The 24,273-nt window shown below is 40.8% G+C and overlaps 1 protein-coding gene and 1 long non-coding RNA gene across 9 annotated transcripts in view; one reads left to right on the top strand and one right to left on the bottom strand.

The window, feature by feature from the left end:
* The first annotated feature begins 1,882 nt into the window (after window positions 1-1,882).
* The window catches only part of myocd (myocardin), a 40,128-nt gene continuing 17,737 nt past the window's right edge, over window positions 1,883-24,273 (top strand). For 3 of the 8 annotated variants that reach the window (XM_055004792.1, XM_055004789.1, XM_023276183.3), the window contains exons 1-3: window positions 1,884-2,271; window positions 7,728-7,793; window positions 21,931-22,086. In XM_055004792.1, coding sequence (XP_054860767.1) covers window positions 2,217-2,271; window positions 7,728-7,793; window positions 21,931-22,086 — 277 coding nt within the window. In that variant the 5' untranslated portion in view covers window positions 1,884-2,216. Of the gene's footprint in view, window positions 2,272-7,727; window positions 7,794-11,448; window positions 11,649-21,930; window positions 22,087-24,273 lie in introns of all 8 variants that reach the window. The other 5 variants (XM_055004790.1, XM_055004791.1, XM_055004788.1 and 2 more) reach the window with 5 other exon arrangements.
* Window positions 14,737-21,947, bottom strand: LOC129347444 (uncharacterized). Its single transcript, XR_008599561.1, has 2 exons — window positions 18,147-21,947; window positions 14,737-17,081 (listed from the first exon to the last, which is right to left on the bottom strand). It is a non-coding gene; the product is annotated as an uncharacterized LOC129347444 (long non-coding RNA).

Genomic DNA, 24,273 nt, shown 5'->3' with positions numbered 1-24,273 from the left:
GTATGACAAAACAAGGACACATAAATTCATATATCAAATACATTCATGCCACATTTTACTGTCAGATTTCTGAACTGCTTCTGATGCTTTTAGTTTCATTCATCATGTCACATTCCGCAAAGCATTCAAATCGAACCTAAGAATAAACAACTGCAGAGAAATCCTTGATGTGTCCAGCTGGCATCCTGTGCTGACAGACAGTAGATCTGTGCTGTATAGGAGCTACAGTTGGCTAACGCTGCCTCAGGAGAGTGGGCACAGAACTTGGGACAGCTTAGACAAATGTCCAACTGGTATGTGGGAGCTGGAGGAGGGGATCCCTTGTTGTATATAGGCTGGAGAAAATGCTATCATACTGCTGATAACATAAATTGCCTCCTACTGGGTGACTGACTTAACATTCAGTCCAATAGGTGCTCTGCCTTTAGTTCTGTTTTGGTTTCCACCAACTCCTTAAGAGAAATATCTGACTCTTTATCTGCTAAGTGTCGTGTGCAGGGTGGTGTGAGGTAAGCGGTGTATAATGTGTTTATCTGGGCCTTTTTAATGAAACAGCTGCCTATAGCTGCTGGGTAGATAAAAGAGAATGAGAATGAATCAAAACATTAAAACCATAAGATATAAAACTAAAACAATGAGCTGAAAGACACTAAAATGCTCTGCAGGTCTGAATTGATCAATTCTGTAGGTTTGTCACTACAAGCACACTTTTCATACTACATTAGACTGATACTATAGTTTCTAAAACATATTGGATAGTGCAGCTTTAAATTAAGGTGTCAAACAATATATAGTACTACATTAGAAAGTCTTCAGAAAACATCTGTAAATAAAGGACTTTTGACAATAGACTTTTATAAAAAGATGAATCCCCCAAATCTAAGAAGTGAAGCCAATTTGAAAGTGTCCCAAACCTGTATTCTCTCTCACAGCCAGCAGGGGATGACTCAGCTAATTTCAAAAAGTAATCTGCTTGTATGAAGTCAATGAGAAAATATCCCCATTTCTCACTTTATTTCTGATATTGATAAACATTTTCCAAATACTTATCCGGTCTCGATCACTAGCTTCAAGACTTTTTGAAAAAAAATGTGGAGTTCATTTTGTCCTATGAAAGTAAAACAGATGATAAGGAAGAGTATGCTTTAGTGTGAGATGTTGCTGCAGTTTTGCTGTGCATAGTGTCCTCAGGTTCTCAGTCCAATCTACTGCTCTCTCTCTACATCTGGTTTCAAAAGCCTATGGTGATGGAAAAATTACAAATTCAAGGCTTCAAAACAGTACTCCACAAACCACTAAGGGATGTCATGGTAGCCACATCTATCTTTTATATAAAGTCTGTGCTCCTGATACTTTTGCATTTTTTGTCACATTGTTGCAATGATCCAGAAACAATGTGTTTGGTGCAATCTCCACTTGTATTTTTGTAAAATTGTAAAATGCACCCTATATCTTTAAATTGTATGTGTATTTCCAGACTTACTCAAATACTACATTAATTTCACAAATTCAGTAAATGTTGATGCATGAATTACATATTATTTTAGATGGAGGTATGAAGTGAAAGTGGTTCCATTCCTGCTTTTCCTATTTTTACCCTCCTGGCTGTACAGCTGCTCCACTATCTGCCTCTGAGTCTCTATCTTGATCCTTGTCTCCCATCTAACTCTCTCTCTGTTCTCTACTCTCTATTCTCCACTCTAATGACAGTCAGCAGGACTGATAGGCAGATATATATACACTGGTGGCAAGGGAGGAAGAAGTCATCAGCCAAACCCTGTCCTGCCTCTGGGCTCTAGCAGGCGGGGCTTGGAGGAAACCCCGGCCAGTTAGCCCCTCCCCAAGCAGGGCATATCTCTGTGTGCTGTCCCTGGCCCTGCTCAGAGCTCTCAGCTAGATGGGACCAAAGCCTCATCGGGCTGCAGACTCAAACACTCCCACATCAGCTACTGAGGGAGAACAGGAGGAGGGAAGCAGCAGACAGAGTGGAAGGGTCCTGCTAGTGTGCACACTAGTTTAGAGACACAGTACAAGACAGCTAGAGTGTGTGTGTTTGTTTTTTCATACTCTAGTCTTCCTCTAGAGCCGTTGATGAAGCAGGCTGGCCCAGCTCCATCTCATCTCAGTCTGGGGTCCAGAGGTGGCCGGCGGGGTCCAGGGGTGTACCGCTTCTTTATTTTGCAACTTTTGAACACTGGAACTTTACTGTAAGCATTATGACTCTTCTGGGCTCTGAACACTCCATACTGATACGAAGCAAGTTTAGATCAGGTAAGTCTAGTGATGACTGACATGTAACTCTTTTCTCCTCTGTTATCCGTGTGTGCACTCTCAGTTTATAAGTGAATTCGCTCTGTGTACAGCTGTGTTTACTCTCCAAAGCCTCGCAAACAGTTTGTCTGCCAACATTTGGCATTTACAGGCAATCTCGTGTGCATTATGTCATTCATCTGTCTTCATGGACGAGTTGTGTTGACACTTACAATGTGCTCCTCAATAACACCAGCCCAGTGACAGGCATGTGTAATATACTGCTGGCATGTGATGGCACAAGGAATACCAGAGGGAGGCCAGGAAAGGTCAGAAATCCTCCCACGTACTGAGCCTAACAACACACCCTGTCACAGTGTGATGGATTTACAGCTGGGTGTGGACTTTGATGTTTGTCCGCCTCCTCATAAATGCATGACATGTGAGGGTGATGTCTCAGGCAGGTTAGTGCACTTGTTCCGTGCCAGCCCCTAACCTGCTGCTGCTGCTACTGCTGCTGCTAAAGGGAAGCAAGCCAGACATTCTCTGTGGCTCTGATAAAGGGAGATTAGACAGTGAAGAGGGGTCAGAGGTTATCTAAATATGGCTGCATTGGAAGCTGATGATACATGTGTGTCTGTACCTGAGCATATCAAAGAGGGAGGGAGGGTTCCGACTACAGCACTGATTTAAACTCCCCCTAATTCACATCAGATGTTGGGGCTTTGCATCCATCTGTCTCCTCAATGTACACGCTCTTTAATTCCATCACTGTGTCTTCCTCATTCACACACACTTCTGGAGTCTTTATTTTGAAGATACACTCTGTGAACCTGAGCATGTGTTTGCACTGTACCACTACAGGGTGTGTAGTCTGACCAACAGTGCCACCTCTCTGAGGAAAATGAAACTGATGGTTGCAACAACAGCAACTCAGCTGCTGTGAAACTTGATATACATCCGTAAACAACAGCTCACCCTGCTGTGAATGTACAAACTGGTGGCTACGGTGGCTCTGGTTCTCACTTCCAGTTTGCCTGTGAGCTGTAATTGCGTTCCAGAAATGGCAGGCTAAATGATGCTTTTCCTTTGAGTTGTTTAGAGCCCATCAGCGGGGTGGGAAATGACCCTTGGTGCTCCGGGGAACATGGGTGGGTGGATTTGCTGCATTCAAAAGCAGCAGGAGGCTTTAACGGAGGTGGCTCAGGGTCTGTGTTGCTCTAACCCTGTTGCTTTAGCTGGTTAATATGGCACAGATGTAGAAACATGACCTTTACAGTATAGTAAAGTCTGCTTGATGTTACAGTCAGAGAGATTACTGCCAGGTGATACAAGTTAAAAGCAACATGATTGCTTGATCTAATTTATGAGCGCATGAGTGAAATATTGTGCGTAAACAAGGCAAAATTGATCGTAAATCTCTGCGTGATAACCGCTGATGACAGGGGGAGTCACAGATGATCTGGACGTCCAGATTTACAGTTTTCTTTAAGCTGCAGCATCTTGAATTACATTCAGCGCCCTGTGAAAACCACCGACAGCCGCCTCTTTTACACTATGCTTGAGCTATATTATCAAAGCCATGGGAACTGCTGCCGCTTGGTTGAAGCTAAAAGGAAAGATAAAGATCTCATTTAAGTGCTCTCCACAGGCCGCAGAATGTTTTGGGAGTGTGTTACCGACCAGTTCACATGCCAATTTGATTAACAGCTCAAACGGCTGCAGCCCGTGCTCGTCAGCTCACTGCCATAACATAACAATATGACAGAAGCGTCAAATAGAAGTTGGGACAAAACCACAAAGTGTTCATGTGACACCTGTTTGGACAAGCTACCACACCAAGTCCAGTAAGAACATAATCATGCTGTCTGATTTCAACTGAGTTGCCAATGATTAAATAGAAAATAATGAAAATTAATCATTCTGGTGTTGTTTTTACAATTGTTTCACTGAAATCTAACTTTCTGTATTGTCAGACACAAGTGGGGCAGCAGAGACAATATAAATGAACTGAATAATAACTCTCTCAGCACACTTTACTCGCAAATTGTGTTTGAATGAATTAGATCACCTATTTTTATTCAAATGTTTTCTTTTAACATAGCAGCAACCTCAGCTGGCATTTATAATCCAATGCTTGTCATTTTAACTGAACCTTTCATAAATAAAAAAGCTTTTGAGACCAAAAAAAAATTAAAAAATGTACTGACAGGTTCTACATCTCTGGTAATACCTCTGACAAAGCTGGTAATAACTCATAATAGAAGAGATTAACCCAAGACACCCGCCGTTGACAATGAACGGCACTCTGGCAACACATAAAAAAGCATGTACCTCATTTTTTGTATTCAAGTGAGTTTTTTTCCATCTTCAACACAAATCTGCATCACCCTGCTATCCCACTGTTGACTATAAGTCACAGTGGATGGAGCGGCTCCAGAAACTGTACCTTAATGGTGGAGTGCTGGCTCTCCTGCACAGACTCTGGCTCACGCTCACAAATTTGACTCTAACTGTCCAAGAGCATGAGAATAAAATATAGGCATTCTGTTTTAAGGTGGATTTTCGCTTTATGCGGAGGTATTAGACTAAAATAAACCTAATACTTCATTCAGGGATACCTGTTTATTAGAAGTTATACAGTCATGATCATACATCTGTCGCAAACACATTCCTTTTTGTGCAGAGAGAAAGTTCAGGAGAATTCATTTTACGAATGTAACCGGTCTCTTCAGCGAAGGTGTTGGAGTTTTAGGTGTAAAAGTGTAGTGTTATTATTACCCTGTTTCTTTCTCATGTGGTGGCTGTGAACATGTGAGGCACAAGGGGACAATAAATCAGAGTAACACTCCCCCGGCTTGTGTAATTATCACCACTTCACCAGTGCAAGCCAGGCCCAATGATAATTTATTTACACTATAAATCTGAGAACTTGTAAATGTGACTGTGGATTTGTATGTCCTTTGTTGTCAAGAAAGCCCAAGTCGAAACAAATGTCTTCAGTTTCAAAGTCAACAGTGAGAGAGGCAGAGTACGGTTCAGTGATCTGTGATTACACAGCTTGGCTGTGCAATCAGGACAGGCAAGCCCTTGGTCTGAGCAAAACTTTTTTGGGAGAAGGAGCAGATTATATGGAAGCTGCTGTGCTTTTTCAGGCCAAATTATTGATAACCTGTCAGTAAACAGAGCAGTTACATTTGAGTTTACACCTGGTCTTTTCCAAGAAAATAAGAGACAAAGCCTGGATATCTGGAGAAGATTAAGGCTGTTAACTCGCTGTCACGTTAGCTTGTCACAGTAGTTTGCTAGCGGCATGAACACTGAAACAAAAAATGCCAGTTTTACAACAAAGGTTTTTGCCTTTGTGGGTTGTGCTTGAATTACAAATCACGTACTATCCATTCAGACAGTAATACATTATATTTAATTTGTGCCCCATCTTTAACCTGCATGTATGGATAGTGTTTAACAAATGAGGAACTAAATTCAAAATCACTCTGCAAAATAAGATAACCCAATATTGAGGTTGTTAGCGGACTTGAAACACACATAACTCTCATAACGTAATTTTAGCCCCCCCTCCAAAAAACTATTCTATGACAGTTACACTGAGAATTGTTAAAAGCACATTAAGTAAACATAAACCAGAGCAACAAAAAGCTAAAATCAAAGTTGCTCTGGAAAACTGACTAAAAGCTGCATTTAATTTCACTCACAGAAGAGACAAAGCCTGTGTGTTCTATCAGTATTTGTGTGTTTATCAGATTAGCTTGTTAGCGGCACCAACAGTTTCCAGAAAAACGGACCATTTAGTTCAAGATTCAGCTATGTTTGGACATTCAAATTAATTCAAATAGGATTTTTTTTTTAAAGAAACTAATTATATGACTTTATATTACATATTGAATTATATCATACCACATTAACTTGATGACAACAAGTATAACAGAAAAATACTTTTCAGTGTAGCTGAAGATTAGGCTACATGGGTTATAATATGAATAAGTGAACATACAATGTATGTAAGTGTTAGCTCTATTAATCTAGACCCAACAATCAAACTGAACATATTTTGAAGAGGGAAACAACTATTATAAACTGAGAGTCGTGGAAGTCTTGTGGATCAGAAATGAAACATCTTCAAGAACCACGAAAAACAAGTCCAGTTGCTTTCCACTGAAACATTTATACTCAATTACATGGCTGCTGTTGCATTTTTCAGAGGATTATTATTAACCTTTTCAATAAACATAACAGAGCATCAAGCAGGCATCCTTTAATTTAAGATCAAAGAAGCTTTACATAATTATTTGACACTAACAGTTATTTCACTTGTCATCTAAGCTCACCAAAGTCACCAAAACTTGACAAAAAACTTTCTTTGACAGAGGTTCTATCGGTTGCATGTTTTGGTCAGCTTCCAGTCAGCAACTAATGGCTACATTTGCTCTGTGTGATGTTGCGACCAGCAGGTCACAACCTCCTCATCCTTCACTGTAAACTAAAGCAGATGTCAGATGAAGAGAAGGGCCTGGTGTTATATAATGGAGGTGATCTCCCATGAGAGACCCATGATGTGGCGCCTGAGCTCGCTGACATCCAGTCAAGCTGCAAAGAAAGTTGTTAGATTACATCAAAGCTGGAAGGTTTGAGGAAATTCTTAAAATGCTTGATTGTAGCCAGAGCTGTGCGAATATATAAACCACCTGAGCAAGATAATTAACAATAGGGCAGACAAGCAGAAAATGATTAGAGCCTTACAGGAAAGGAGGAACATTTCATACTTGTGTGTCAGATCCAGGATCTAACGAAGAGACCTTCAGATAAGCAGTTGGGAGAAGAAGCACACGCAGACAAAGAAAGAGAAAGAAAGCAAAAGAGTCACAGACACAAGCAGAGCAACAGACATGGAGGAGGCTCTGTGTTTATGAGCCACCTAGGCCACTTCTGCACACACACAGAGCAAAGAAGAAGCGTGTGCACACGCTGCAGACCACACACTGCTGCACAGATCTGTTTAAAAGCCAGGAGCTGTGTTTATCATTCCCTACATCCTGCTCACAGAAATATTTGTGAGCAAGCAGTGTTGTTTTCTGTGTGTGTGTGTGTGTGTGTGTGTGTGTGCGTGCGCACGCGTGTGTGTGTGTGTGTGTGTGTGTGTGTGTGTGTGTGTGTGTGTGTGTGTGTGTGTGTGTGTGTGTGTGCGCGCGCGCTTTTTGTATGCATATGTGTACATAGACACATACATATATGTGCATGTGCGACATTGGGATCATATTGACATAAGTTTCATTCCAGCCAGTAAAACTATTCTAAAGCAGACTACAAGTTAGATTAATGAAGCAGCATTTAAAGCTGGTTGAATTCTCAGTCTCTTCCTGCTTTTGTCTCTGTCCCTCACCTGTCTCTCCATTTCTCTTTCCCATCTTTCCTTTGCTATTCTCCTTTGTCTGCCCTCTTCCTCCCCCCAACCTCAGTCCTACAGTTAAGACTTCAGCAGAGGAGGACACGAGAGCAGCTGGCAGACCAAGGCATCATGCCTCGTGAGTAACACCTTCCAACACTGAGTTGCCGCACATGCAGACACACACACCTCTGCTTACATGCTTTTAGACGACAGTGTGACGGGGATAGAGGAGAAAAGTGAGAGAAAATATCAAACTTTGGCTGAATTCAGATACACCAGTGAAAGTTTCCCCTGGTATCAGGTGTTCAAGAAATTTAGGCTTTATTGGTTCAGGTGTCATTCTGCTTCCAGACAGATACAGTTAATTGTGTTTATGGTTCTTCAGACACTAAAATATTACAAAATTCAACAGCAACTTACCTTCCCAGCAACAATGCCCCTGTTGTGAAAAGTTTTTGTTGGAACTACTTTTTAGTTGTACTAGCTTTGTGGCTTATTAAATGACATCTTTGTTCAGTGCCATGGGGAAAGGAACTATTTCACAATGATTTGGGGGATCTGACACACTAATCTCATTTGTTGCCTTGTGAGGATATGCAGTGTCCCATAGCGACTGAAGCAGAATTAGTTGTCCTTTTTTTGTTGTTTGTTCTTTACCACCTGGGGGCAGCAGAACAGTCAGAACAGTATGGGATCAGATTTAGTCACACAAAACATCTTAAATATCAAATAAAAATGGGAGTTTGAGAGAGAATGGGACTTACAGAAACACAAAGAAAAAGTGACACACTTTAACTTGTTTTATGGCACTTATCCAGGTTGTTTTCTCCTAACTAGATCCTTGCTTGTGTTGTATCTACTCTCAGATGTACATCACTTTGGATAAAAGTGTCTGCTAAATGAAATTGTAGAATTGTAGAAAAGTCATCTCGAAAGTAAAACTTACAAATTGAACACAAGTTATGTGTGTAATTGTGAAAACCTTTGGTCTACAGTTCACCGTTTCTTTCTCATTGATCAGAATTTTTCCCTCTTACATTAGACACAAACCTCTTGCATGGGCTTTTGCCAGTCTTTTACATGTGTTTGCTTCTCTCCTGCTCTCTGTGCTCTGTGTATTTTAGTGCCACCAAATTCCCAATAAAGCTGCTCTAATTAACATTTTTTTCTGTTTCTGTTGTCAGATGATGGAATCAGTTTGAAATAGTGATTTAGATCTTAACCAGCAGTCCTTCGCAAGTTGCTCCTCTGCACCGCAAATTTATAACGTCATGTGACAAAATCACCATAGACACAAGTTAACAAGGACCATATTGTGATTTCAGCTGTATTTACATGCAAAATTACAGCTCCATCTGTGTAACACTGAACGGGGCTGTCACTCAAAAAATCATGAGGCAATGGGGGCGCACCCCTAAAAACATACAAAAATGTGAAGTTTGCGTCAGAACTGCAAAGTCAGACAGCACAAATGAGAGAGCTGGCAGCATAACTACAAAGTCAACAGTGAGGAAAAAGTCTGATAAAAAAACGGAGAATTTTTGTTGTTTGTTTTTGCTTTAGTGACTTTAATTCTCTCTCAAATTCTTATTTGCAACAAATGTTGTTTGATATTATTTTGGCATATATCTGATTTCACCCAATGTTGTTTTGGCAATTTTTTAGTAATAAGTTAGATATTTCACATCAAGTACTAACAGAGCAGTCAGTTGTCGTTCTTCTTTTAGCTTCCTTTATCTGTCCGTCAACTCCTGAGAAAAACAACTGGCTCTTTAGTTGCTGCCTGAGTCAATATATTCATGAATTTATGGCTAACTTTGTCTGGTGTTGGTTGTATAACACACAGTGATATTGATAATAATAGAGAGACTGAACCAAAGCATTAAGGGTACCGATTTTCTATGCTGTTAAACCAAAACAATGAGCTGAAAGATTTTAAAACACAAAATAGTGTTGAGGTGAACTGAAAGATATATCTCTCTGAGTTTGTCTCCACCAGAGATTCCTTTAACATCACATCTGGTCATTTGACAGGGTTAGAAGCAGAGTGGTCTAACCCACAAAAAATCCGAATTGAGTTTTATATAATTTCTGTAATATTTTATGGTCTAGATTTTAGTGGCAAAGTGGTCTAACCCACAACCCAAATATAGCGTTACAGTGGTGCTTCGAATTTAGACCATTCTTGAAAACCCAAACTTTGAACCCATTTTTCTCAAAAACTTCAGAAAGTGGGTTAGACCACCATTTCTTCTATTGTTAGTGGAAAAATATTTATCATTGGAGTTTTAAATTTTCATTCAGCTATTAGAAAAACTAAAGAAGAACTGAGTTTTCGAGTGGTTTAGTACAGTTTGTTGTGAGGGCAAATAACATGGACGTTGCAGCCCACTGGGGGAAATATGAGCACTTACTGCATTTTTAAAATTTGCACTTTAATTGTAGGTCACCTTGGCTCAATCGGTATTATTCTGAAAATCTTGGAATCCAGCTGTGAGAAGCACCATCTTTGAGTTTCGCAAAAATCAGATCATTGAGTCTGATGTATTGCATGACATGTAGGAAAAAAAGGAAAAGCATAGTTGTGGTTATCTATTGCATGTTTGAAACAAAACTAAATGCCAGCTGTTGTTCTGAAGAGGCAGATAGTGGTCAGAAGATACTTTTGCTCAACTGCCAGTTTGACCAGTTTTACATATCACACTGCTGGACGAAACTGATGCACCGTCTTCACCCTTAAATCGTGCAGCACAAGTCAAATTGTGCTAAAGCTGAGATACTCCTTTGCAGACTAAAGACAGACTGAGAGACAGGTAGGAAGAAATGTAAGAGATGTTGAAAAGGGAGTCAGATCCAAACTCTGGGGATGGATAAATCTATAGGTAACGACAGATAAGGTGGACATAGGAAAAGCAGGTGGATATACACTACCATTCAAACGTTTGAGGTGACAGAGACAATTTCATGTTTTCCATGAAAAGTCACACTTTAAGTCATGTGCTAACATAATTGCACAAGGGTTTTCTACTCATCAATTAGCCTTTCAACACGATTAGCAAACACAGTGTACCATTAGAACACAGAAGTGATGATTGCTGGAAATGGGCCTCTGTACCCCTATGTAGATATTCCATTAAAAGTCAGCCATTTCCAGCTGGAAAAGTCATTTACCACATTAACAATATCTAGACTGTATTTCTGATTTTTAAAAAACAGCTTTTCTTTCAAAAATAAGGACATTTCTAAAGAACCCCAAACTTTTGAACAGCAGTGTATGTATCTAACCGACTGAGAGAGACACTCAGTGAACCTGCAGCCAGCAAGAAGGCCGACAAGTCAGTGAGTGACCGCAGAGGAATGCTCCTGTACTGGAAGAGGCTCGCGGCCTAAGAAGAAACAGCAACTGCCAGATTCAAAGAGACTGTACCTGTTTACAGCAGAGCGCTGCATCAAAGCAGAGGCACACCCAAACTGGATAACATGAAGCGCGAGCTGCCATTTATAAGACGGAGACTTTGTAGTCTGAATGTCACATCAGTCACAGTGATGAGAACACTTAGACCTGAGTGCTGAGCGTTCTCTTAAATCCTCACTGTTGCTGTGATTAAGAGCCGTTCGCATTCTGCAGGTCAGGATAGCGCTGTAATATTTGTAGTGATTTTGTTTAACTTTGACTGCCAACACACGGCACATGAGAAATAAATTTTCAATATTCAAGAGAAAGCAGGAGACATTACACAGCAGAAAGCCACTTATAAACTGAGATTTTATCTCTTCTTGTTTCTTTAAAGCAGCGCTGTGTCATCTTGGCGAACATGGGAGCAGGGAGCAGTGCCAGTGTATGTTTTTTTTGTTTTTTTTTTCCGGTTCCTTGCCTGCAGGAACAACAAGGGGACTGGTGGACTTGGACTGCAGGCCAGGGGTTTGTTGAATGATATCTCTGGCACCGTTTGCCATTTCACAGAGGCTCCAGCCGCCAGATAAACCGCTGGTAAGTGTGCGGGGGAACGGAATCCAGAGGCCCGGAGAGGCCCTATCAGTTTGTAGGAGTCTGTCACAGATAAGGCAACAAGGAGAAATGCAATTGGCCAGCAGGACTCCAAAAAAGAAATTTCAATTGGCTGTTTATCTCCTGATTGCAGGCGGTGGTGCAGATGTAAAAGAGGTTGCAAGGATTTGTGTTTGCGCTGTTTGTTTGTAAGTACTAACAAGGAAAGTTCCTTAGACTTGCACACTGGATGTTCTTATCGCTCCTCAAAACATCATCTGTACTCCCAGGATTTTATGTTCTTTCCCCAAAAATTAGACATTTTTGAGGGTGACACACCACCGTCCAGGAGTGATTCTTGATATGCTGGCTGGCTCTGCTGGCTGTGTTATTCCTGCTGGGGAGATGGACACAGCACAGGGTCTGTGTATATATTACCCAGGGAACATCTGGTGTTTATTAGGCTATTCAAGAATCCGCCCCAGTCTCTCAGGCCTGACTGGCGTGTGGCCTGCATAGGAGCACACTGTCTGCCTGCTGGCCACAGGTCTGCCTCCACACACATATACAATCTAATATTTCCTCATAAAGATAATAAGGCTGGAGTTGCAGGTTTACTGTGCTTTTTGCTGGGTGCATTAAAATGTTCATTTCCATGGCGGCAGTACTTTAACCCTCCATGGATGGAAACACAAAGGGAATTATTCCTGCTTAATGCACTATACGTCTTGCCTCGTCATCTGGTGTTTACACTCGACGATACGGTCAGCAGGGATATGTGTTGCAATAGGTTTAAAATGACGTGTATGTTTTAGTACCGTTACAGAATGTTTAAAAGGCTGTGAGTCGGCTTCACACTCACCAGATCGTGTTACATTCTGCCCATGCGGCCACAGTGGAACTTGTTTTTAGGCAGTTTGGTTCCAGAGTTTATGCACACTTAGAGCTCAGTGATGTCACATCAGGGCCATAGGAGGCGACAGCCAAGTTCTGAACAGCTGATGATGCCAAAGTGACCACGACTGACAGCTGATGCTCCCCCACCTCCCCTCTGAGGAAGCCCACTGGATACGAGCTGTTTTACACACCTCCTTCCATCTGTGTGGGCCTCACTACCACCTACATTTTATCCAGTCACCCTATTTCCCCTCTATTATTGCCTTTTCTTCCCAGGTGTCTTCCATTCCTCCTTTTATGTTTCATGCTTTACTTCATCTGTCTTTCTACCTTAAATTTTTATCCACATAAAATTATTTTTCTTACCTATACACCCTTTCCTACTTCATCCGTACTCTGGTATCATCATATATGCCATTTTAACTCTCTATCTTCCTTCCCCTCCTCTGTCCCTTTGTTTTTGACTCCAGTTTTAATTTATTGTTCTCTTTTCCTTCTTTCTAACTTTATTTTTCTTGCTTCCTTGGTGATTTTGTTTTTTTTTTTAATTTTATGTTTGTCTTTTACTTCCTGGCTTACTTATCTTCTTTGCATGTTCTTTTGAATTTTTTGTTTATGTAATTTATCTTTTCTTAAATTATTTCTTTCTCACATCTTTTACATCATTTTTCATTCTCTTTTTTTTCTGCTGTTCATAGTTTTGTCATTCCATCCATCCGTGTCCAATGTTCTTATCCTTTCCCAGCACGCAGTGCAAACTAATTCACACTAATATGGATCATTTTCAAGTTACAACTGAGAAAAAAGGCAATCTGTGTCGAACTTTGTCTTCATCCCATGGATAAACCCATTATTTCCTTCTTTTTATTGCCTTTTATTGCTTTTTATTGCCTTACCATCTTACTTTTATGTTTTTCCTTCATTTCTCCTCTTCTGCATTTTAATATTGCTCCTTCCTTCTGTCTCTACTTTCTTCCACCCCTTCACTAACATCTGAGATCTTCAGTTTCACAAAGAATGATAGATGTCTAATTTGAATGAGAATTAAGCAAAATATTATCTGAAAAATGTATCTGGTTTATAAAAGCTTAATATTGCACATTAATCTTAATTTTGATGAAAACCTTTTTTTTTCAAAGTTTCTTGTCAAGCATCACATTTCAGGTCCGTTTTTCATCAGACAGTAATACTCTCCCTAAGTTGTCCAGCACAAAGCTCAATATCATTCATTTCTTTCTGGCACCCAATCTCATGTCATCCCTTAGGAATATCCCACTAAAATTATATTTGACCAAATAAGTGCTGTTGCTCCTTCTTGCTCTCAGATAATCGAGCTGATTTGGTGTGCTCTCCTCACTGCCGGATAATCAGTCCTGTGAGTGTCATGGATAGACTGAAGGCCAGGCCAGGTTAGCTTCGGCCCTGATTATTTATCCTGGATTTAACAGAGAGAGATTGTAGAAGGTCAAAAATCTTACCCGCTGCAGCCCTTTAATTACAGCCTCTCCATTTATTTTACTAGTACTCAAAGTATCTGGCTGCACCGGGAGCCGAGCAGCTGAACAGATATTAGAACTGATCCAAAACAGAAATATTGATTATTGAAGGATGAAGGAAGCTGTGAGTGTAGAGTCTGCTGGTTAAATGAATGCTGAATGCGGCGCTGTGTAGATTAATAATAATATGATGATGAAAAAAATGAGATAGGATGGAAGAACAACTCAAATAAACTTGATTTTACTATGATATTTGGCAATTAGAGTGGAAAATTGCATACAGAATATAAGACGAAACTGGAGTAAAACCACAATCACATTGTGCTCCAATGGAATCTACAATATTCATGTGTTCATGTTTAGATGATCAGAAAATAGAGCATACTTAGCACTGAAGGAAAATGTTGACTGACATTGTTCACCTTAGTACTGAACTGTGTAATACACTGTTTGAATGTGGGGGGAAATTAGATATTAGATCTGTAGCCATTTGTTCAAACTTCGAATTTTGCAACAACCTTTAAACCTTTAAAATAAGGCACTGTGGATTAAGGCCTAGAGTATGATCTCTCAGGGCTGGATATGTCCAAACAAATCAGAAATGAAATGCGTTCATGGTCTATTCTATTGAAACAAACACTGGGAAATACAGACGATCATAGAGTGGGTTCACTTTAAATACATAGTCACAGAGACAATTTCATGTTTTCCATGAAAGGTCATACTTTTATTCATGTGCTAACATAATTGCACAAGGGTTTTCTAATCATCAATTAGCCTTTTAACATGATTAGCAAACACAATGTACCATTAGATCAGAGCAGTGATGGTTGCTGGAAATGGGTGTGGTGTGTGCACCACAAAATTAAAAACTACAATCACACAATGCCACGTAAACACCAAATGTTGACAGGCAACAGAACAGATGTTTGATTGTGGGATTAGAGGAGCTCCATCCTAGTGTAGCTGGGGAACAGTACACCGCAATATCATTAGATTCCTGGAAACCATTAAAAAAAGAAAAAAGAAAAAAAAAACCCATGATGTGCATTGCATGAGAGATGGCTGGATGGAGTGTCGTAACTTTACTGCACATTGCTATGTGTCATACAGGCAGACAGACTGGTCATCTCTGACATTACACGGGCATTACTGAGGTACTGCTCTATGCGCATGCGTACATACAGGTATGATGCATTCAGGGACAGTATGACAGCTGGTAATAAATGTTTCTGTAAACATTACATCACTCCTTTTTTTTTCTTTTAACAAAATGGCAATGGTGGTAAACTAGTTCTTAGTTATTCAAAACATGTTTTTGTTAGGTAAACAACATATCGCTTATAACTGTTCAAACACACTTTTAGAAAATGCATTGCTATTAGAATGTATACATTTTTAAACACTAATCAGTAGCTGCCAACAAACAAGTAGCATTTGATATTGCAAAAAGTGCAAAACAGATTGTGCAAACAAATCTCTTTTTTTTAGCCGTAAGTGAACTCATTGAAATAGTGTCTGAAATGGGCAAACACATTCTCAACCTGAGTCATCACAGTCATTCAGATAAACTGGGCGGCGTCTACATCACCTCTGAGGGTATCTTGGAACTGTTATAGTACTGCCGTCATCTTGGGACATTGAGCGTTGGTGTTTATCTTTCTGAAGAAGGATGAGTTCCTTGTGATGGAGTGTCTCTTATTGCTGTGGCAGTGACCATGGAGCCATTGATGTCAGTTATGGTGTGGGGGTCACAGTTGTAAGATGACGTCAGCTTGTTGTGTTTTGACTGACGATGCAGGACTGTGTCACCAACAGTGAGAGAGCTGGACTTTGCGTGATGACGTGCATCTACATTTTGTTTCATCTTAGTCTTTGCTTGTTTATCACGCTCTCTGATCACACGGTCAGCATTGTTTTGCACAACACTGGGTAGTGCAGGAATCCTTGTGTAGATTTTACGTTGGAACATGAGCTCTGCAGGTGACGCTTCAGTGGTACTGTGTGGTGTAGAGCGGTACTCAAGAAGAAACGTGTTGAGCGTTTGTTTCCAAGGGACACTCTGACTCTGCTACACATATAGCTTTTCCAAGTGTCCGCATGAAGCGCTCTGCTGTTGCGTTTGCTTGGGGCCATAGTGGCATAATCTTTCTGTGGCGGCATCCCATATGTGATAACAACTTGGAGAACTGCTCACTATTAAAAGGAGGTCCATTGTCCGTTTTGAGTACTCTGGGAATACCAAACATTGAGAATGTCTTATTCATGACTGGGATCACTGTATTAGCTGAGGTGGATCTCAAAGCTTCAACAACTGGGTAGCATGTGAACTCATCAATGACAACTAACAAGTACTCTCCAGTTGGGAATGGGCCGTAGAAGTCTACCATGGTGATTCTGGTAACTCTGACATTTTTAGAGGCTCGAGTTGTGTCACCGGAGTGTTGGCTTGACATGCTAAACAGTTCTTGACCACGAGCTCTGCTTTTTGGTCTACATTTGGAAACCAAACTTTTGACCTGAGTAATGTCTTTGTTTTCACAATGCCCTGATGTCGTTCATGGGCTAACTGCAACACTTTGTCCTCTAGGGCTGAGGGGATGATAATCCTGATGCCCCGAAGTAGTATGTCATCAGTAGGTGATACAGTCAGTTCATTGCTGATTTGTTTATACTTTTGTAGGGCAGTGGCGTCTTGTGAATCTTTAGTGATAACGTGCCATGTGTTGTTCCTTACATGCGCACTGACCTTTTGCAGAAGAGGGTCTTTGAGGGTTTCCTCTTGGATTTCAGACAGTCATTGCTTTGGGTGTGGCATGTTGTGCCATGAAGTTGACGTATTCTTCAGTTACCTTTGTCGCTCGGGTGTGTACTCCATGTTGTGTAGATACTGGATGCCTGGAAATGTAGTCTGCTGGATTTTCAGCTCCTTTCCTGTAGACTGCTTTGAGATCGCAGTGCTGTAGTCTCAAACCCCAACGTTCAATCCTTACGGGCGGTTTGGAGCGGGGGTTGTTCCAGATCACTTCCAGTGCCTTGTGATCTGTAACAAGAGTAAAAGAGTGCCCGAACAAATACAAATGGAAATATTCACAACTCCACACTATTGATACTGCCTCTCGTTCAGTCTGTGAGTAACACTTTTCTACGTTACTAAGTGCACGACTGGCATATGCTATTGTGTGTCTTTCCCCTTCCTTACTGAGTTGGTAAAGAATAGCTCCTAGGCCTACAGGGCTAGCATCAACAACAAGTTCAGTCTGCTTATCTGGATCAAAGTACGACATGACAGTGTCACTGGTTAGGCTGTCTTTTATTGCCTACAATGCTTTGGCATGCTGTTTGCCCCAGTGCCATGGCGTGCCTTTCTTGGTTAGCTTGCGAAGTGGGACTGAGGCCTTGTCCACACGTAGCAGGGTTTTTGTAAAACCGAATATCCTTCTCCCTCCGTCTAGAAAAAAAATTTACATACACACCACCTCGTTTTTAGAAAAAAACTTCATCCACACCTAACCGCATAAGTGCGTTTTTAAGCACATTCATAAGCATGCCGGACTTTTAGGTGGCAGTAGTTCCCCAAATCCTAGCAAGGTGGTGGACAATAACCGTCCTTAACGTCGTCCTTCGCCTGTGTTGTTGAATGTGGAGCAGTATCTGGGCTTGTAAAAACAAGCAAGCAAAAAGCGCCTGTACAAGAAACAGTGCCCAAAACCTTGTGAGAGCATCCATACTGTTACCGAATGTAAACACAGGTCGCATATGTGATGTAAGAACATATTTTGTCGCAGACGGTGACGTTTCGAAACGCAAAACCCCGGTTACTGATGTCCACATGCAGACGCATAAAACGGAGAATTCGCAAATCTTCACTTTGGTCGGAGTTTTTAAAAAGAATCGTTTTTGATGACGTAAATCTGCGTTTTCGTGTGGATGATAGGCCGAATCGTAGAAAAATATCTTTGTTTTGTGAGATACCCGGCTACATGTGGACAAGGCCTGAGATTGATGCAAAGTCTTTGATAAAATGAGCACAGTACATTGCCATGCAGAGCAGACTTCTCACCTCTGTGGTGTTGTCTGTTGTGCTGGCTGCTTTGATGGCACTAACCTTTTTGGGGTCAGCTGAAATCCCGCCTGCTTGGAAAATGAATCCGAAAAACTCCAGTCTGGACTTGTTGAACTCACATTTGTCTTTGTTGAGGGTGAGGCCTTTTTCTTTGAGTCTCTGAAACACTGCTGTGAGGCATTTATCATGGTAAGCTTGTGTTTTACCATGCATGATTATGTCATCACTGAGGTTCTTTACACCGTCAATTCCTTGTACTGCTTGGCAAATGGCATTTTGAAATACTTCTGCTGCTGAAGAAATTCTTAAGTTGAGATGTTTGTATCTGCACAGGCCTTTGTGAGTACTGAAGGTTATGATATACCTGCTGTCAAGGTGGAGCTCCAACTGGTGATATCCAGCTCTTAAGTCAAGCTTGGAGAAGACTGGCTCCACTGAGCTCGTGGATGACGTCTCCATAGTGATATGACGCTCACGACTGTATTGCAGTATTAGCTTGTCTCATATCTACACAGATTCTAACCTCGCTTGGGTTCTTGGGTTTGGGTGGAGTCACTATCGGTGAAACCCATGGCGTTGGGCCTGTAACAGCCTCTAATGTCACATTGTTCAAGCTTTTCTAGCTCTTTTTCCACTTTTTGACGGATGTGAAATGGCACATGCCTATGTGGTTGACATGTAGGCTGAACAGTGGTGTCAATGTGAAGTTTGACTTGAAAGTCCTTTAACTTTCCTATTCCCTGTTCACACAGTATTGATGACTTAAATAAGACCTAACTGTGTAGCTGTGTCATAACCCAGCAGAGAACAGCCTTTGCCACTTTTCATGTAAAACTTACACAATGTCTTTTTGTTGTTTACTGCTGTTTCACATGTAAACATGCCTGCCAGTGAGAGTGGAGTGGTACAGCCATAAGGGAAAATGTTAGTGTCAGCCGGCACTAACTGTGGCTGTGGTGACAGCATGTTGAGGGCAGATTCACTTACGACATTTACTGTGGCACCTGAATCTATAACCACTTAGATGTCGACACCATCAATATTGACCTGTGTTGTTGATGTGTTTCTTTTGGCAGCGCTGGTCGTCACAAAAACAGTTATCTTCACTGCTTGATGAGTCCTTACTTTCACTGTGCGTTGAGTTGGTGACATTATACACTTTCTTGTGCACTTTATGCTGCTGCTTTTTGTGGCCCTTTGGTTTTTTATCATAGCTCTTTTGTTGTTTTAGCTTTGACCTACACTGTCTAGCAAAGTGATTTAGCTTACCGCAAGCTTTACAGTGTTTTCCTCAAGCAGGACCAGGACAATCACCTTCGTGTCGATATTTCCCACCACAGTTGCAACATATTGGTTGGCAGTGTTGTAGCTTTTAGTTGGTCATCCTCTCTGCAGCACCGCATTCACTGCTGCAGCTGCTTCTTGTTCCATGCCGGTTGCCTGTTGTTCTGATACTGCTATTCATCTCCCATAGCTGAGCATTTCTTCTAGGGTCATGCCAGGCTATCTGAGCGCTCGTCTGTGAAGCCTTGTTGACGTACAGCTGTGAATCAGTTGTGCTCTTATTTCCAAATTAACATCGGAGAATTCACAGTGTTTGGCCAGCATGCGTAGTTATGTGCAGTATGTGTACAGATTTTCGCCTGACAGCTGGACTGCTTTTCTGAATGTATACACCTCATACTGCAAGTTTTTCTTTGGCGTAAAATATGTTTCGAGCTTTGCTTTGATGTCTGCATACTTGTCTGTCGTTGCCGCTAGCGTGTCGTATATGTCATTAACACGTTCACCAGCCAAGTGTAAAAGTAAAGCCTTGAGCCTTGTATCTCCTGTGATATTGATAGCAGTTGTATAATTCTCAAACCTCTGCACCCATTTGTTCCAGCGCAGTCCGACTGAACTAGGGTCTGTTTCTGTGTCAAACGCAGACAATGCGGGCATAGTTGTCAGTGACATGGCAGCTCCGTGAAAACTTTTCCCTCCAGCGTGGTTAACTTATCGGGATTTTACTGGTCGGTCTCGGATTGCGTTTTTCCTCTACCCTTTTTAATCCTCATCGAGTGTATATGTTGCTATGTGTCATACAGGCAGACAGACTGGTCATCTCTGCCATTACACGGACATTACTGAGGTACTGCTCTATGCGCATGCGTACATACAGGTATGATGCATTCAGGGACAGCATGACGGTTGGTAATAAATGTTTCTGTAAACATTACAATGGGCCTCTGTACGTCTATGTAGACATTCCATTAAAAATCAACCATTTCCAGCTAGAATAATCATTTACCACATTAACAATGTCTAGACTGTATTGCTGATTAATGTTATCTTCATTGAAAAAAAAGCTTTTCTTTCAAAAATAAAGACTTTTCCAAGTGACCCTTATCTTTTGAACAGTAGTGTACATATGCTAAAATTTAGTCCAAGCATCCTCCACGAGGTACCCTGAGCATGCTCATTAGTATCCATTGCAGTGGAGTACATAGAAAGACTACAGGGGACCAAGATTCCCTCTGGCCTGTAGTTGGCTGACATCCTGTTGGCTCCAAGCTCACCTTGTCTAGACTTTTCTAATGTTACTGGACCAAATTGATCAAATTCTGATAATAGAAGTCATTTTACTAGACTGTAAGGCTCTGAAAAATGTATTCACTGTTTTCGGGCTGCTCCCTTTCCAATACTTATGTGTATGAAAATGAGAGTAGAAAGTTGTAGTAATGCATCTTGGCTACAAAACCCAATATGCAGCTTGGAGAGACAATAAATGCAGCATAACTGTACAGTTAAATCAAACTTTGCCAAAATTAACTCGTGCTGAACAAAAATTACAGATAGGATGAGAAAAAGTCATAGAGGAGGAGTTAAACAGAATTGGTCACCATATGATTTGTTTTAGAAAGAATTTCAGCAAATCATGTTATTTGGGATTTATTTGAAATTGACATCTGGAGGATGACACCTGCCACTATTATGATGTCACTGTATCATAATGGTGTAGTTTCTTCATGATCCACAGACATTCCCACCCACGGTTTGGTGTGCATGTGAACTGTGGATTGATTACAAAGTAAAATCAAAGAGTAAAATACAGATTTACTGTTGATTGTGCTTCATAAAGTAACTTTAAGGGCACTTGTAGAGTTCAGTCCTTCAGTAATGCCCTATCTGACAATTGTAAAGCAAGTGATTTGTGCCTGGTAGCTTTGGCATAAACCTGTTTGCAGACAAACTGCCTGAGCAAGGAATAAAGGAATAGTTCTCTAAATGTCAATACAGAGTTGCGAGGACAAGACACAGAGCAGCTGTGTGTGCACATGCACAGGTCATGCTGAAAGCAGATGATAGTGACAGTCATGGCAGCCTCTTTTTCCTTTTATTTTTCTTGCTGAAATGAAAAATGTTCAGATCCCTGGCTCAAAAGCTGTGATCTGGTGTGAACTGAGAGTTTTGTAACATGTTGAGCCCCCACTGGATGATTATTGTAGATGAAGAAATGCATTAGCAGCATTTAGTTGATGTATCTGGTTGAGGTGGAGCTCATTTTAACTCATTTATGTGTGGTACTTTAATGTACTGTATTTTAATATGTTATATTTTATAAGGTTAATATGTACTATTTCAAAAACCTACCGCTGTCAGATAAATGTGTTGGACACAAACTCAAAATAAGCAGGAATATAAAATAGGTCAAAGTGTTGTACTTACCGTGAGCCCAGTGTATTTAGTTACTGTGAGTGTATGTAGTTACACTGACGTGTTTGAACAGAGTCTTCTTGCTGTGTCCCGCGTTGTTCATGTTGTGGTCCTGCTCTCTGTTATCCAGACCCAGCCATACACGGCTCCTCTCTGGAGACCCAGATGAGGCTAAAGCGAGCCCGGCTCCCCGAGGACCTGAATGAGAAGCTGGCTCTCAGGCCGGGGCCTCTGGAGCTGGTCCAAAAGAATATCATTCCCCTAGACTCTACAGTCACAATGAAAGGTATCAACGGAGAGAGGCTGCCATGTAGAGTAACACACCTCTAACTCCACCTGTATCCCAGCCTGTGTGACTCCATGTTTGTGTGTTTGGCAGCCATGTTTAGCTGAAGAGTTCAGGTAAAGGAGAGCCTCCTGACTGACTATGTGTGCTTGTGTGTGTTTCATTAACAAAGAAGCACAAAGCATTGTTCTGGAGATTTTAATCTCCTCAAATAAGCATTGCTCTTTAATGACTCCACTGCTGGATTTAAACATAGTTACCTCATTTTGTCAAACATGCACCAGCTAAAAGTAGACAGTTTACTGTAGCTCTTTCATGAACATTATGTTCCTCCAGCACAAAGCCTCACTGACAATATTCCAATTTGCCTGTTTACCACTGGAAAAGGTCAGTTTAGCCAAATGCATTGAAAACTTTATTTTCAGAATCACCATGCCTCATTCCCTGTTGTGGTTGACTGGGGGAGAATATTGTTTTGTGATTTTTCTGACAAATATTGCGATTGGTTTTGCAATGTCATTTTTTAAAATCCAGTCTTCAGTTTTTTATTCACTCCGTAAGTCCCTTTAAAACATGTGACAAATTATCACCACTTTACACAGCATAAAAATTGCATTTTGCAGTTGGACAGTTGCATGTTTCAAACTGCATTTTTGATTTGAAATCAATTGTTCAGCCATAGTCCAAATACACTTTATAATCAGAGAGAAAACATGGGAAAAACTTACTGGAAAAAAACACAATAAAAACATCAATGTAAAAGGGGATTTTTGAGAAGATGATTTACCTAGCTAACTTTACGGGCAGGCTGCATTAGAGTGAATAAAGCTTGCTTTATAGCCCTGATTTAATGATTTCAATCAAATTTATAGTCAAGAAAAAACATGCTTCTGTGTTTTTTTTAGAACCTAAAAGCTAAATTTAAGTTATTCCGACCGGGTGAGTTTCCTTTTTTTTGTATCTATCTATTTGTTTCTATGGGTCCTACCAACTGTGAAATGTTCAGTTTTATTGTAGAGATTCACAGAAACACAACACCATGCAAAGCTTATGTTGGGGCAACTACAGTGAGTTCCCTGCAGCTTTCCAAAAAGACTTAAATTTGTACCAATGTGAACTAAGCTACAAATGCCATAGTGTACATGGAATATATAGACATGACCTACTGCACATGTATGCAACAAAGTCCAAAGGAAACTGCCATGGACCAGAAAAGTAGTGTAACAGCAACAACTATGTATTTGTGGGTGTCCACACTGGCCTTTATTACTATTGGCTCTATAACAGCTAATATACTGTTTACTAAAGCTCTATACAACAGTTATGAGCCATTAATAAGAGGAACGTTTTGGTGCCAGCTGTTAAACATCTATCTGAGTGGTTGGCACAAAACCAACTGATATATTCAGCTGAGGACTGATCAAATAATAGCCCTGTATTAATGATTTATTATTAACCCTTGTAACTGCAGACAAACGCCATTATTATCATCATGTATGAAGGATGAATTATATGTTATTAGTCAGTAATATAGGAAGTTGTTGAAACAACAGGTTCCTTATTATAAAGTAGACCCAAACATTTTCCACTGATGAAATTTTCAGTCAGAGGAAAAATGATTCACGTCTTGAGTGAAGTGTTGACTGTTTGACCTCTTCACCTCTACATCAAAGTACTTGTTTCCTGTTGTTCCACCTTAACATAATCCAAATCTCTTTGCAGGGACAAATATTTGTTTGTACTTGTTGCACAAAGAATTCTATTTACATTTTTAGTAATCATGCTTATTGCAGAAAATTTCAGTGTGGATCTCCCGGAAATGTTAATGTTAGGCAATTTTCATCAAAAAGAGATGCTCTGGCATAATGTGTATTCTGGACTCAAGTGTCTGGGGAGCCCTCTTGAGATGTCCACCTCCTCCAGGGTTTGATTTAAGGAAATACGCAGCATATATGCTTCGACAGTACGATGATGTAACGTTGTGCAGAGAGTCGTCCCACTGTGCCGCTCTGATCGTGTACTGTTTGTCTTCTAACCCCCCCAACATTTTACACACTCTCTCTGTATCACTCTTGGAAGTGTAAGTACTGTTCTTTAGACTCTGGTGTTTTAGCAGTTTTATGTTTGCCCCCTTGAAACTCCAGTAAACATGTTGCGTAAAAGAGCCAGCGGGCTGCAGTCAGCTGG

This window comes from Amphiprion ocellaris, chromosome 18 (genome assembly GCF_022539595.1).
Source record: "Amphiprion ocellaris isolate individual 3 ecotype Okinawa chromosome 18, ASM2253959v1, whole genome shotgun sequence".
Classification (NCBI taxonomy): domain Eukaryota; kingdom Metazoa; phylum Chordata; class Actinopteri; family Pomacentridae; genus Amphiprion; species Amphiprion ocellaris.
Note: the sequence above shows the minus strand (reverse complement) of the source record. Positions and strands in the feature narration are given on the sequence as shown.